General features: G+C 39.1%; 1 protein-coding gene across 1 annotated transcript in view; it reads right to left on the bottom strand.

The window, feature by feature from the left end:
* Positions 1 to 1,901: 1,901 nt before the first annotated feature.
* SP4 (Sp4 transcription factor) overlaps positions 1,902 to 16,045 on the bottom strand; it is an 83,742-nt gene continuing 69,598 nt past the window's right edge. The window contains exon 6 of the mRNA XM_011944167.1: positions 1,902 to 5,395. Coding sequence (XP_011799557.1) covers positions 5,148 to 5,395 — 248 coding nt within the window. The 3' untranslated portion in view covers positions 1,902 to 5,147. The remainder of the gene's footprint in view (positions 5,396 to 16,045) is intronic.

Genomic DNA, 16,045 nt, shown 5'->3' with positions numbered 1-16,045 from the left:
TACTAAGAGTAACAGAGACCAAAGTTTATGCTAATCAGTCAATCTTAAAAGAATGGAAAATAGATGCCTTAAAAGTCCTGCTACCGAATTACAAGTTGGTTGTGTGTATGTTAAGCAGGCATTACTATTCGGGCAGTAAATATAGCAATATATTATTCAGATTCACAAAGGAATAAAGTATTTCAAATTTGCTGCGACTCTTGAAGTCTCTGCACCCCTATCATTAAGCATCTGAACTTTTAATTAAAAAATAAACAAACAATACTGTATATTTTTTCTATGTTCAAGTTGTCATTACCAATGGCATTGTAAACCACACCCTATTAGTGTTGCTTTTAGCACTGCTTCAACTTTCCTAACTTACTACACCAACAGCTGTCAATTTTCAAGATGATTTATCCCTTTTTCTTTATGATTGTCTTGTTCATGTGGCTGAAATTCCTAAAGTATAAGAACCAAACTATATTAAAAATTGAAAAACACAATGAAGTTTTCTAATTGCATTACCCTTTTTTTTTGAGATAAAGTCTTGCTCTGTCGCCCAGGCTGGAGTGCAGTGGCGTTATCTCAGCTCACTGCAAACTCCACCTTCTGGGTTCAAGCAATTCTGCCTTAGCCTCCTGAGCAGCTGGGACTACAGGTGTGCACCACCACGCCTGGCTAAGTTTTGTATTTTTAGTAGAGACGAGGTTTCACCATGTTGGCCAGGCTGGTCTTGAACTCCTGACCTCGTGATCCACCCACCTCGGCTTCCCAAAGTGCTGGGATTACAGGCGTGAGCCACCATGCCTGGCCTGCATTATCCCTTTATACAATATCATCCTGATGCTTTCTAATGCGAATTTTTCAGGTAATTGAAGTGTATCTTTACTTTGGATAGAAAACATCCTTTGACAATTCCTGTCTTATTTGACAGAGTAACAAATTCTTTGATTCAGTCACTGTTATTAACAAATTATTTTACGAAGTTGTAACATAACTACGCCTTTAGGACCTTGCTGTACAAGGTTCTCTATTCAAACACCTTATAGCCCCTGCTTACTACCTAAAACCTAGAGTCTTTGGAGTCTTCTGTCAGTGGGCCAGAGTACTTTTCTTGTGGCCTAACATCCTACCCCCGCCACCCTGGCCACCAAACCCTTGCTTTGCTATGTCTGTATCTGCTGTTGAGTTTGGAAATGTGTTAGCTGAAGTTGTTACAATAACGTATTCATCACGTTACTACAGGTCTTCATGAGATTTTTAGGGCTCTCCCAGGAGGAAAAGACAGTTTCTGCTTGTCGTCTTTGTGGCATCTATGTGGCCTATATTGCTTCTCAGTGATTCTGTGAGCTTAAATAATATTTTATGTTTTTCGTTTTCAGGTCTTCCTACAATTTCCTAACACTGATTGCTTAAAATATTTAAGTAAAAAGTGTCTCTAAATCAAATTTTAATTTCCATAAATGTCTAGAGCAATGGCTACAAATTAACATGCAATTTGAATTGGTGTTCTTTGGCGATATGTTCAGAGAAATGGTGACCAGATCTCAATACGAGGAATTATGAAGGGCTGCCAATGTGTTCTCCAGTGAGAAGCATTTAACTCTCCAGTGTTCATGATAAGAAGGTTGATAGTTCAAATAATTTATTGCTGCTTTATAGTATACATAATTAAATGAAACATGTTAAACTCAAGGGAATTTTTAATAGGTTACTTGCAATTGTTATTGCAGGCAACAACTTGTACATGATTTTATTTCCAAATCCACAAAAAACAAATTTTATACAAATCAGCACTGTAAAAATGTCAATTACAGCCCCAGAGGCTTTGCTGGCAGAATAATTGTCTAAATTCTAGAATATGGGAAACAGGTTTTTTTCTGGATTCTTCTTTTTTTTTCATTTTCTTTTTTTTTTACAAAAAAAATTTACAAGTGAAATGTTACTACAAAACTTTTTATAAGGAATTTTTGCAAAACATTTACATTTTACCATCAACTATTTCTGTTTTAAAATCATTATGTAGATTTAATACCCTATGCTGCACATCAATTTATGTGGGATGACAACTTAGTGACATGCATAAAAAAACACCACAAGGCATTAAAATGGAGACTTAAATACAAATATTGTTGCAATAAAACAGTTATAAAATTGAAAAATAGGACCTAAACATCATGCTTATCTAAGTTTGACAAATTAACTTTTTCTCCTAGATTACACATTTTTATTACTGCTCTCATGAGAGTGTGATAAATAATGACTTAACATCAAGTTCTAATGTAATCAGCAACACATACACAAACCTAACCAAAGAAAGTATACTGTAAGAAAAAACTATTCTAACACTGGAGTTTTACCATGATAAATACATAGCTTTGCACTGATAATTACAATAAAGAAAAGTTTTATAACAGTGGTAAAGGGAATGAACAGTGAAATGCCATTAAACAAGACTCTACTGCACATCTGTGCCCTATTACTTATAACAGCTATATCCCACTGAGTCAAATAAAGGACACTGAAATTTACGATTCTTCTAAAGACAGAAAAGTAGACTCAGAATGGTATGCAGAACAGACTGTCAAAATATTTCAGTTTCAGTGGTGAAATGTGCACTTGCTAACACAAATTAACATATTTTATATGCTATAAAGCTATCCAGATTCATTTGATAAATTTATAATAGGCCTCATTGTTGATTAAAAAATAACTTCCATTTCTAATGGACATACATAGGTTTGCATTAGAACTGGTTCATGGAATAATGATGCAGAGTGTTCATACTTGGTATTAACAACAACAAAAAGTGTCACTCTGAGGAAACATGATTAAAACATTAAGAAAGTTTCTTTGCGTAAAAAAATTTATAGCACTGATTGTGTAGCATAATGATAGATAAAATATATATTTGATGTTTCAGCTCCTATATAATAAAATTAAAATTAACACTACCAAATGCTCCTCTGTACCAAACAAAACAACAAACCAATTCTGATGTTTTAAAGCCAGATACATCAGTTGTTAAGAGTACATTAAATAAAATATACAAAACAATTTACAAAATCCAACTAAAATTTAAAGACTCTGTTACAAGTCTACAAAAGCTTTAAGAAACTTGAAATTTATAACCACAGTGTAAAAATTTTTTTTTTTCCTTTAATCTCAAAGCTTTTTTATACAAACTGAAAGCACAAAAGACCTTCAGTTTTATATAACGCTACAAAGGGCTGGCCTAAAGTGTACATAGTGTAAACAGTGATCATTACAGTATTTCTCCTTCATCAAAAATACAAGAAACATCACAATTTTGGAAGAGAATTCGCATGAGTAGTACTTTTCCTGAAATTATAGAGAATGCACAAGAAAACACGTACCTATATTCAAACAGTCCCCAAAGTAATTATGTTAATAAATTGAGCAGGTAGGTAAAAACTTTAGTTTTCAAATGGTCAATTTCACTGATTATGATTCTGTGTAAATACTTTTTTAAAACATAAAATATCCTTATTAATATTTAATTACTGGTATAATCCAGATTTTTTCATATGAAACTTTTGGCCATCTTTCCTAACAACACCATTTCCTAGCCGGGCACGGTGGCTCATGCCTGTAATCCCAGCACTTTGGGAGGCCGAGGTGGACGGATCACCTAAGGTCAGGAGTTTGAAACCAGCCTGGCCAACATGGCGAAATCCTGTCTCTACTAAAAATACGAACATTAGACAGTGGTGGTGGCGGGCACCTGTAATCCCAGCTACTCAGGAGGTTAAGACAGGAGAATCGCTTGAACCCGCGAGGCAGTAGTTGCAGTGAGCTGAGATCGTGCCACTGCACTCCAGCCTGGGCAAGAGTGCGAGACTCTATCTCAAAAAAAAGACCCTTTCCTGTAAGACCCTTGCATAAACAATATATTTTTTTCTTTACTCACTTACTTCACTGAAAATTATTCTGCTTTTTCAAAAATAAAAGTTTTGCTTCATAATATATCTATTATATATTAGGCTAATTTTTAGGGAAAATTCAGTTATTGATGAAACATAAAAACATTACTGTGTTATAATTTCTAATTACTTTCTAACACAGCACTAGAAATAAAATGGGACTGGCCAATTTTTAGTAGAGGAAAACAAGAAATTACAATGTAGTTAAAAGATAATTTTCTGCTGGCCTTGGAAAAAAGTATAATTCTTTCTTTGGCTACCAAGTCAAAGCATAAAGAATTCTGCACATTGTCAACATAACTCATATTTACAAAATACGAAACTACAGAACAATTTACACTCTATGCAAATATTTCCAATATAAACATATTAAATGAAATTTTGTGGTTCAACCTACGGTTAGGAATATAATCAATCCTAACTTCAGAACATTGCATGTTAAGATGCCTCATTTTATTTTTCTGAAGCTATGATGAGTTTTGTTTTAACATTTTTTCCCCAGCATTTTCCTAAGGTGTCAACCTAAAATTTAACCTAAGATTTAACTCTAAGTTCCTCTTGTGTCTCCAAATGGAGAAAGTAATTGGACTTCACTGATTGTCTGCATACACACTACTATAATGTAGTGGTAATAAAGATCTGAGATGCATCTCAGATTACTGTTTTGGAACTTACCTAATTCAGCTGTTGAAGAATTTCTAACATTTAGAAAAGACGGCCAAAACTATTTTCAGTTGATTTTCCAAAAATCAAGCTAAGGAAATACGGTATTATCCCTATCATCAGTTAAACTATCTGTTTTCTGTGCTATAGAGAAAAAGAAAACACGTAAATTATTACTGACTGAATTTATAACAAAGTACTTTCAAAGAAAATAAGTCCAATTAAGGTCCAGCCTGCAAACTACTAAGGTCTTTTTAAACATGTTAACACATGATATTAAGAGATGGGAAGATTCTGTCTAAAGGTTATGTGATATATTTCAAAACAACTACAACTTATAGTATGGAGGAAATACTTTTCTGTTTCCAGTACATCAGTTTACTTTTTATATTTTTTAAAATTCAACTCTTCATGTGTTGACCCCAAACCCTGGAATACTTAAAGAAGCCAAGAATGAAAATAATTTCCTACTCTGTAATCCACTTGACCAGCCCATTTCCAGATTTCAAAGGTGTGTAAACAAGTGCAGCACTAGAGGTCTTTGTTATAAATAACTTTTCAGAATTCTTCCATGTTGGTTGAAACATTGGGAGTTGCTGGATTCGAATCTTGAGAAATGGCTGCAACTGTGACAATTCTTGGGGAGCCAAGCACCTCTGTAACAGATGAGTCCAGTTCTCCCGAGGTAACAATGGCAAGAGCTGTCCCACCACCTTTTTTATTCTGGTGCGTTTTGACATGTTTGGAGAGATGATCACTCCGCATAAACCTTTTAGAACATTCCGGGCATTCAAATCTCTTTTCACCTACATAGAAAAACAGTAAATGAAGTTATACACATTTTACTTAAGTGAAATTATAATTTTTAACAATCTTCCTTCTGGTCATATTATATATAAGTTTTTGTACAGTTTCACTAGTTGCAAAATATTTTATTTAAAAATGTTATGAAACAAGCAATGCAAAGAGAAAGACCATGTGATTGTGACAAAAAGACCTGAAGTTTAAGTCCTGCTTCTGCTATGAACTGGAAATAAAAGCTGGAGCAAGTAAATAGCCACCGGACCCTCAGTTTCCCATCTACAAAGCAAGAGGGTTTTTAGCAGGCAATTTAAAATATCTCTATCAGATGTAACAAATATATATAATGTTCAAGGCTCATGTCCACTGTTCTTCAAAACTGCTAACCTGGGTTTTAGTTTTAATCGTGGTGGCATGAAATATCTTAGAACTATTTCAAATAAACTAAGTTAATAATTTAATAGTGTACTGAGTTCTTTACAAGGCAAAAATGGGAGGCAGGCACATGCTACATTGAGAATTTAATAGAGTTTTTAGGTTTCACAGATAACACTTAGTTTCTGTTGTCCAAAGAAATTCTTAAATATGCTTTCTTCAAAATACAACATAGTTCTACTGGACCGACTTCTTTGTTTTGGAATAAAAGCTAGTTTAATGTTAACTAAAAAGAAAAAAAGCCATTTTGTTTTTGTGTATAATAAATGAGGTATATCAAAATTTGGTTAACTGGTTTATCCTGATGTGCTCAATGAATAACTTAGCTGTAGATCTTCCCTCTAAAATTGTTACTTAAGGGACTGACATGTTGTTTTCCCAGTCCGATAAAACTTGGATAATAAGTGATAGGGTCTGGCTCTGTGTCCCCACCCAAATCTCTCTTGAATTATACTCCCATAATTCCCACATGTTGTGGGAGGGACCCAGTGGGAGAAAACTGAATCATGGGGGTGGGTTCCCCACACTGTTCTCGCGGCAGTGAGTAAGCCTCACAGGATCTGATAGTTTTATCAGGGATTTCCGTTTGTGTGTCTTTTTTGTCTCTTTGCCTGCCACCATCCACATGAGATGTGATTTGCTCCTCTTTGCCTTCTGCCATAATTGTGAGGCCTCCCCAGTCATGTGGAACTGTGTCTTTATCAGCAGCGTGAAAATAGACTAATACAATAAAAAAATTCAATTTGGATAATTTCTTTTCTTGGCCCTGCTTTTGACTCACCAATAAAAAATCTATAGGCTCAAGTTGGTCCACATCAGATATTCTTTTTCTTTACATTCTCTTTTTCTTTACGTGTGTGCTTTTACTTTTTCATACCCTTTGAAAAAACCATTAGTCTTCCTTATTATTGTTATAAACAAATATTAAAACTTACAGGACCACTGCACTCAATACAATATTGTATTAAAACATCCGTGTGAAGTAACACAAAGAAGTTGCACCTCCATGTCATACCACACACCAAAATACATGCTATAAAGATTAAAACCAAGTATTAAAAAAAAAAAAGGGAAAACATTTCTATAACCTAGAGTTTGGCAATACTTTAAAAAGTACAACAGGTTATTTAGAAACTATAAAGGAGAGAACAGACAAATTTGACTACACAAAAATACAATACTTTGTATGACTTAAGATCCCATAAAGTTAAAGGAGAGAAAAAAAAGATCAACAGAAGCATAAAAACAATGTGATAAAATTTAACACATTTTGATAAGCGCTCTTGGCAAACCAGGAATAAAAATTTATTTCTTTTACCTGCTAAAAGTCATTGGCACCCTATACCCCTACATATAATTAATGGAGAAACTTCTGAACTATTACTTTATACATCAGGAACAAGAATGCTATTCTATATATCATTACTATTTTCAACATAATACGAAACATTCTTACCAAGCCTACATATAAGACAGTAAAATGAAATGAGGTACAATCATTGGAAGGAAAAAAAACTGAAATATATTATTATTTACAGTTATTACTATTTACATAAAAAATCTGAGAAAATAAACAATTAGAATAAATTTGTCAAATGGCAATATTCAAGATCAATCGATAATAAGCAACACCATCCATTAATTATATAAATCAACATGTAATGCAAATGTTGAGACTACAGTGAGCCACTGTAGTCTCATCTAGCCTGGATGACAGAGCCAGGCCTTGTCTCAAAAAAAAAAAAAAAAAAAGTGTGTAGACAAGGCCCTGACCCCAGGTCAGACACAAACTCTATGTGAAGTCACACTTGGCAAGCCTGGTCTTGGTATCTTACTCCAGGGTCTAGCTAGGTTCCAACAGGAGGAACCTGGGATTTCTCCGTACAAAGGTGGGAGGCAGTGGCCTACTTTAAAAAAAAAAATTGTATTTAGGCTGGGCACGGTGGCTCATACCTGTAGTCCCAGCACTTTGGGAGGCTGAAGTGGGTGGATCACCTGAGGTCAGGAGTTTGAGACCAGCCTGGCCAACACAGTGAAATCCTGTCTCTACTAAAAATACAAAAAAAAGTAGCTGGGCGTGGTGGTGCACACCTGTAACCCCGGCTACTTGGGAGGCTGAGGCAGAAGAATCACTTGAACCTGGGGGGGAGGGTGGAGGTGGCAGTGAGTACTGCATGCTAGGAGATAAATTACTTGCTATAACTGCCCCAGGTGTGCCTGCCTACCAGACACCCCATCTTGCAAGACCACCATTAAAAGTCTCACTTCCATTGTTCGTGTCTCCAAGTCCATTCTTTGGGTTTGGACAGGTGAATGTGTATGTCTCACAAACCTGGGAGCCTGTCTGGGATCTCTGTACGTGCATGGAGTGGGGCTCCAGCTGAGAGGGGAGAGGCGTCCCACCCGATTTAGGCGGCCCGCTCTGTCCAGGCGTCCTGGCTCCCCACAGAAGCCACTGACAGACTGTTATTCAGGAGGCAGCAGAGGTGACACAGGGAGAAAAGCAGGCACTGCAGTAACCAGGCAACCTTGTGTAGGAGCCAAGGGAGGAAAATTGTACTATAAGTACTGTCTTGGTGGTTGGGCATTTTCAGAGGTTGAGTGCGTGTGACTGAGATGTACCCTAGATTTGAAGCAAGAGCAGAGTCCCAATCCATTGTTCTGTTCTCCCATGAGGAAAATGGACAAAGAATGGACAAAGAATGGTCGGAGAATGTATGAAGTGATTCTCGGGGTGTGCAAGAAACCTCCAGTAGGGGGTGCTGAGAACACAGGGAAAAGCTCAGACACAGACTGATCAAAAATGGGAAACCGAAATTCTAGGCCTAGGGGACAAGGGAAAGAGGGAGCCAAAGAGACTCCCTCTGACATTTACCAGAATAGTCCTATGGCCTAAGTTTGGCTCAGATTAAAAATTGGGTGTGCCAAGCTTTAATTCTCTATGTGAATAATAAAACCCCAATCTCACAAGAAGAGATGGATTATGCTCTCTGCTGGACCAAGGAATTAGCCCCCATATTCCCGCTTAAAGAAGAAAAAGAGCCTAGTAAAAACCCCTCACCCAGTGAAAAGCCCTGGGACCTCCTGTCATGCATGCCCCTCCATACATCTCAAAAAACAGGGGACAGGAAAGTCAAGGGGAAGCAAGAGGGTTAGAGGAGGAAAGACCTGGAGACCATGGTGGAGTCGAACCAACTGTTCCTCTAAATCCTTATCCAAATTTAAGAAAAGAACTAGAACACTGTAAGAGGGATATTGAGAACTTCCCTATTCCTTCCACACAGCAGGCACCTAGCATGTTCCCTCTTAGGGGAGTTCCCATGGGACAGGGAGAGACTGGCTTTGTAAATGCTCCTCTTATAAGTATTGAAATTAGGAATTTCAAGAAAAAAAATGAAACCACTCCTAAAAGATCCCCTCAGTTTAGCAGACCATCTGGACCAATTCCTAGGATCCAGTTTTTATACCTGGGCTGAAATGATGTCCATCAAGAATATCCTGTTCATAGGAAAAGAAAGGGGAATGATTAGGAGAGTGGACATGACCATCTGGGAGAGGCAACACCCTCCCAGGCAAGGAGTCTCACCAGCCGAACAAAAATTTCCAAATGTTAATCCTGAATGGGACAATAATGATCCCAGGGACTGTGCCCAAATATAGGACCTTCAGGAACTGATAATTAAAGAGATCAAGGAGTCCACTTGTAGGACACATTCAAGATTCAACAAGCAAAAGAGGAAACTCCCTCTGCATTCCTACATAGGCTCAGATATTAGATGAGAAAATGCTCCAGATTAGATCTAGAGGACCCAGTAGGGCAATGCCTTTTGAAGGTTAACTTTGTAACTAAGAGCTGGCCTGACTTTACCAAAAAATTACAAAAGACTGATGGATGGAAAGAGAAACCAACTGAGGATTTACTGAGGCAAACTCAGAAGGTCTTGTAAGGAGAAAGGAAAAGAAGCAGAAACAAAAAGCAAAAATCATGGTTTCCACTGTGGAAGAGGTATTCAGAAAAGGGTTACATCAAGATCCCCCACTTAGGAAACAAGGGAATTATAGACTTCGACATGAAGAAAGAAGGGAAATGCAGGGAAAAGGTCCTAAAACTATGAGTGGATGTTACAAGTGTGGAAAGAGAGGGCATTTTAGGAGAGGATGTCCTAAATGGAAAAAAGAAAAGGTGATACCCTTCAAGATGGTTGATGAAGACTGGTGGTGGGGTGGTGGGGGGTGGGGGTGGGCTGGGCAGGACCTCCTTCTGAGTAGGTCCCACCAGGAACCCTCAATAAATGTGAAGGTAGGACCTAAGGGAAGAAGTGATATTTTGATTGATACTGGGGCAGCTCACTCCTCCCTAATTCACCAACCAAGGGGTACTCTCTAAGGAAAAATTGACAGTATCAGGGATAAAAGGGGAGGGATTTCAGGTTCTAATATTTAAGAAAATGCTAATTACATCAGGACCAAAACAAACTGAGGGGTCACTCATATGTTCCTGAAGTAGTAACTAACCTCCTGCATTGAGACCTGATTGTGAGATTGGGTTTAGGATTAGGAATAGAGGAAGGACAAATAAAAGTAATGATGGGCCTCCTAACAGAGGAGGAGGAAAGAAAAATTAATCCCCTTGTGAAGGTTAGGGAAGGCAACAGAGGGTTAAAAATCACACCCTTACAGATTAAACTAAAACAACCAGAAGTAGTTTGCAGAGAACAATATCGCATTTCTACTGAAGGGAGAAAAGGTCTCCAACTGGTAATAGAGGGATTGATTAATGATGGACAATTAGAACCCTGCATGTTACAATACTCCAATTCTCCTAAAGAGTCTGACGGGTTGTATAGATTGGTGCAAGACCTAAGGGCTATAAATCAAATTGTCCAGACCTACCACCCTGTGGGGCCTAACCCCTACACCCTCTTTAGTAAGATACCCTATGAACGTTAAGTGGTTCAATGTGGTGGATCCAAAAGATGCATTCTGGGCAGGTCCCCTAGACTTTAGGAGTAGGGAAACTCTTTGCCTTTGCATGGGAAGATCCTATAACTAGGAGAAAACAACAGTACCCCTGGACTGTGCTGCCACAAGGTTTCACGGAAGCCCCAAACGTATTTGGTCAAATATCAGAAAAAGTCCTGGAGGAATTTCAACCTTCCAGGGGAACCCAATTGTTACAATACGTAGATAATCTTTTAATTTCTGGGGAGAGGAAGGCCGAGGTATCAGAAGCCACCACAAGCTTAATTTCCTAAGAGAAAGGGGATTGCGAGTCTCTAAGAACAAACTGCAGTTTGTAGAAAAAGAAATTAAATATTTAGGACACCTGATTAGTGACGGGACGTGAAGAATAAACCCAGAGAGAATATTGGGAATAGTGGGTCTGCCTTTGCCTAAGACAGAGAGAACTCCAAAAATTTTTAGATTTAACTGGCTAGATTTTACATAACTATAGGTTATGAATTGACTCATATGCTCAAAAGACAAAGATTCTATATATCAAGTTACTAAAAGAACCTGATCCCTTGCAATTGTCCTCAAAGGAAATTCAGGTGGTGAAAGAGCTAAAGCAGGCCCTCATTCAGCCCCGGTCCTGGCCCTCCCATCTTTAGAGAAACCATTCCATCTGTTGGTAATAGTGGATCACCCTTGGGGTCCTCACTGAAACCTGGAGAGGGAAGAGAGAATCTGTTGCTTTTGTCTCCAAGCTTCTTGATCCTGTCTCTCGGGGGCAGCCCGAATGTGTGCAAGCAGTGCTGCCACAGCCCTGCTGCTAGGAGAGTGGAAAGTTAACCTTTGGTGGGGCCCTAATAGTAAGCGCCCTCTACCAGGTTAGGAATATATTAAACCAAGAGCCAGGAGATAGTTTGAACAGATTCTCAGATTCTAAAATATGAAGCCATATTAGTAAGAAAAAAATTATTTGCTTGTAACCATAAATATTTGCCTAACTGCAGCCAATTTCCTATGGAAAGGAGAGGAGAACAAAGACATCAGACCAGAACTGCTTAGATATCATAGAATGATAAACTAAAGTAGGACCAAACCTTAGGGAAGCTCCACCACATGATGGGATAAGGCTGTTTGTGGATGAGTCGTGACGAGTGATAGATGGCAATGCTGTCACTGATGGAAATAAACACTCCTTATGTGAGAAAGGTAGATTACCTAATGGCTGGTCGGCCCAAATCTGTAAATTATATGGTCTTAACCAGGCCATAAAGTTCCTTAAAGCCCAAGAAGGCACTATATATACTGATTCTAAATATGCTTATGGGGTAGTACACACTTTTGATAAAATCTGGACAGAGTGAGGTCTAATAAATAGCAGGGGAAAATAACTGGTTCATGGGGGAACTGGTCAAACAGGTTTTAGAAAGCCTCCTGCTTCCAGCAGAGGTAGCCATAGTTCATGTAAATGGTCATCAGAAAGGGAACACTATAGAAGCTACAGGAAACAGGCTTGCAGGTGAAGCTGCTAAGCAAGCTTCTCTGGACAAAGAAATTAGACTACATAGCCTGCTCCCAGACATCCCTCAGCTAGTATTAAGGCTCCAGTTTACCAGAGAGAAAGAGGAAGAATTAGACTGGACAGGAGTCACTCAGACTGAAGATGGCAAAAGGGTACTTCCTGAAATAAGTAAACCCCTAAGAAGAAAACTAATATCTATATTACACAAATGGAGTCAATGGGGACCCCAGGCTTTGTGTGATACAATACTTAGAAATTATGGGTGTGTAGGGATTTATACCCTTGCTAAACAAGCATGTATAAATTGTGTAACTTGTCAAAAGATAGACAAAAAGGTGATTAGAAAACAGGAAGACCACTTTAAAGTGGAGTAAGACCACTTCAAAGCATTCAAGTAGATTTCACAGAAATGCCCAAAGTAGGAAGACTAAAGTATTTACTAGTCATAGCAGATTACCTTTCAGGCTGGGTAGAAGCCTTTCCCCTTCCAACAGCCACTGCTGGGAATGTGGTCAAAATAATATTAAAACAGATTGTACCTAGCTTTGGACTGGTGGAAAATATTAATTCAGACAATGGGAGCCACTTTACCTCAAGGGTGTTAAGGTGAATTATGGAAGGTTTACAAATTAAATGGGATTATCACACCCCTTGGTATCTCCCTTCCTCTGGAAAGGTAGAAAGAATGAATCGAACTCTCACAAAGCATATCATCAAACTAATCTTAAAAACTAAAATGCCTTGCACCTAATGCCCCCCAATAGCACTCCTTAGGATTAGAAAAGCCCCAATAAAAGACTTGGGATTGTCCCTCTATGAATCATTATATGGGCTCCCATATTTGGGAAGAGCTACAGATCTTCTGGTTATGGAAACCAAGGATCAATTCTTAAAGAAACTATATACTGGCCCTATACTCCACCCTGTTATCCCTTAGGTTAAAAAGACTTCTGACTCAAACTTCACCTCTTGAGTTCATAGTTCACCACTTTCAGCCCGGTGATTTGGTGCTGATTAAGACTTGGAAAGAAGACAAGCTCCACCCAAGCTGGGAAGGTCCCTATCAAGTGCTCCTGACCACTGAGACAGTCATGTAAACAGCTGCATGAGGTGGACTCACTATACTCGTCAAGGGACGGGTAAAGGAGACCCTGGAAAGGTGGGGAAAATACCAGTGGAAAGTGCATGCGTCACCTGAGGAACACTTAACTCTGAGAAAAATCTAAAAAGAAAACATGCGCTGGCCCCAGTTCTGGAAGAGTCTTGGTTATATGGGTTAGGGGCAGACATCACAGGGAAAGACCCCCTAGGGTGATTTATTCTTAAACTCATCAAAACCTCAACCCTCCACGTGCCTGGTACTACTCAAAGCCCAGGCCTTAGTAAACACTTTAGTGCACCAAATAATCATCTTAAAAGGCTAAAAATAATTGAGGTAAAGGATGTAAAGCAAACCCCAAAAACTGAGGGTATGGGGATGTGAATGCCTGGGTTGAATGGGTCAAATTTCTGGTACAAGCCCTGAACAAGAGTAACTACTATGCATGTGCTGTGGGAGGACCTCAGGCACAGGTTCCATTTCCCCTAGGATGGAATAATGATCCTGACGGAATGCGTTCCATGTTGGCTCTATATCAAGACAATGGTACATGGGGAAATGAAACTTGTAAGAGTCTGTCATTGCTCTTTCCCACATTGCAGAGAGGGGTCAGAATCCCTCATTCTCTACAGAGAATATCAATTACTCCTCTTGCCTCTCTAGGCAGGGGGCAGAGTTCAATAAGCCCATGGGAGAACTCTCAACTTGTACCCACATCCTAAGCATCACAGGTGAGTCAGGCAATGGCAATTACTCAGCTCTCCATACACCACAGCTGATGTCTGGTGGTACTGTGGGAAAAAAGGAGGATAAGTTGTTACCACCCAATTGGACTGGGACTTGTGCTTAGGCCAGTTGGCCATTCCCTTCATCCTGGTATTTCGTAAGATACCTGAAAATACACACGACCACCAAAACCGGAGAGATCTGACATATCTTTTGATCCCAATATATACGTTAACTCTATAGGAATTCCTGGGTGGTGCCTAATGAATTTAAGGCCCAAAAACAAATAGCAGCTCCGTTTAAGTCAGCACTCTTCTGGTGGTCAACTATTAAGAATGAGGACTGGATTAACTACATCTATTATAATCAACAGAGATTCATCAATTATACTCAGGACATCCTAAAAGGGGTGGCTAGCCAGTTAAATGCCCGCCACCAGCCAAATGGCCTGGGAAAACAGGCTTGCGCTAGACATGATACTAGCAGAAAAAGGGGGCATATGTGTTATGCTGGGTGGGAAATGTTGTACTTTCATTGCCAACAAAACTGCCCCAGATGGGACCATCAGAAAAGCTTTACAAGGACGAACAACTCTGGCCAATGAACAGGCAGAGAATGCTGGAACTGACGACCCATTTATGGGCTGGCTAGAAGACTGGTTTGGAAAATGGAAAGACACGGTAGCTTCAATCCTTATATCTCTCGTAATTGTGGCAGGAGTCTTAACAGCAGTGGGATTCTGTATTATCCCTTGTGTGGGGGAACTAGCACAGAGATTAAAACAGCTATTAATAAACACATGCCCATGACATAACCAGCAAAACAACCTGCAACTATTAAAAACAAAATTAAACTCACTCTCCTATGAAGGAGAAAGTAAATGACTTCTAGAGTAATTCGAGGACAAAAAGGATTTAGACGAAAATGAGACCGAAGGAAGTAAACAGAAAAGAGGAGGGAATTTGTGAGAAACTGTTTTAAATGATCTATTTTCAAGGCATGATAAATCTAAATACTGGCAACTAGCCTGCGGATGTAACAAACCGCACGGCTCATGCACCTAGAAGGTCACAATGAGCAAGCAGAATGTAGAGAACGGGTCAGCCCATAAAGGGGAAGAAAGTTTCATTATTGGGAAATCAAAACTTAAGCAGGGAAGGGAAGGTTATATCCTTATTAGGGGGATAATGAAACTTAGACAATGTCCGGGAAGATTGTAACCCCGTAATACTTGACCAATGAGGAACTGGGGGAGGGATTTGTGTGCTAGGGGGTAAATTAACTGCTGTAACTGCCCTGGGTGTACCTGCCTACCATACACCCGATCTTGCAAGACCGCCATTAAGTCTCGCTTTTGCTGTTCTTTGTGTCTTCAAGTGAATTCTTCGGGTTCAGACGGATGAATGTGTTTCTCACATTAAGGGACATGGTAAAAGGGACTTTGCAAATTTAGCTAAGGTTATGGAGCTTAATATAAGGATATTATTCTGAATTATCCGGTAGTGTGTAATCACATCAACTCTTAAAAGCAAAGAGCTTTCTTTAGCTGGACTCAGGGAGATCAGAAGTGTGAGGGGAAACATGCCCTGTTGTTGCTGGAGGGGGCCACATGGACAGTATGAGAAGGAGTGTGGGCAGCCTCCAAGTGTAAACACTAGCTCCCGACTGCCAGCTGGCAAGGAAACAAGGACCTACATTCTACAACAGAAAGGAACAGAATTTAGCTGACAATTCAAATGACTTTGGAAGCAAGTTTCTCCCCAGGGCCTTCAGTAAGGAACGCAGTCCCACTGATGCCTTGATTTTCGCTCTGTGAGAAACTAAGCAGAGCACCCAGCTGAGGCCCCTTGAACTCCTGACCTAGAAAAACTATGAGGTAATAAATGTGTGTTATTTTAAGCGGTTAAATTTGTGGTAATTTGT

This window comes from Colobus angolensis, unplaced genomic scaffold (genome assembly GCF_000951035.1).
Source record: "Colobus angolensis palliatus isolate OR3802 unplaced genomic scaffold, Cang.pa_1.0 Scaffold229, whole genome shotgun sequence".
Lineage (NCBI taxonomy): Eukaryota > Metazoa > Chordata > Mammalia > Primates > Cercopithecidae > Colobus > Colobus angolensis.
Note: the sequence above shows the minus strand (reverse complement) of the source record. Positions and strands in the feature narration are given on the sequence as shown.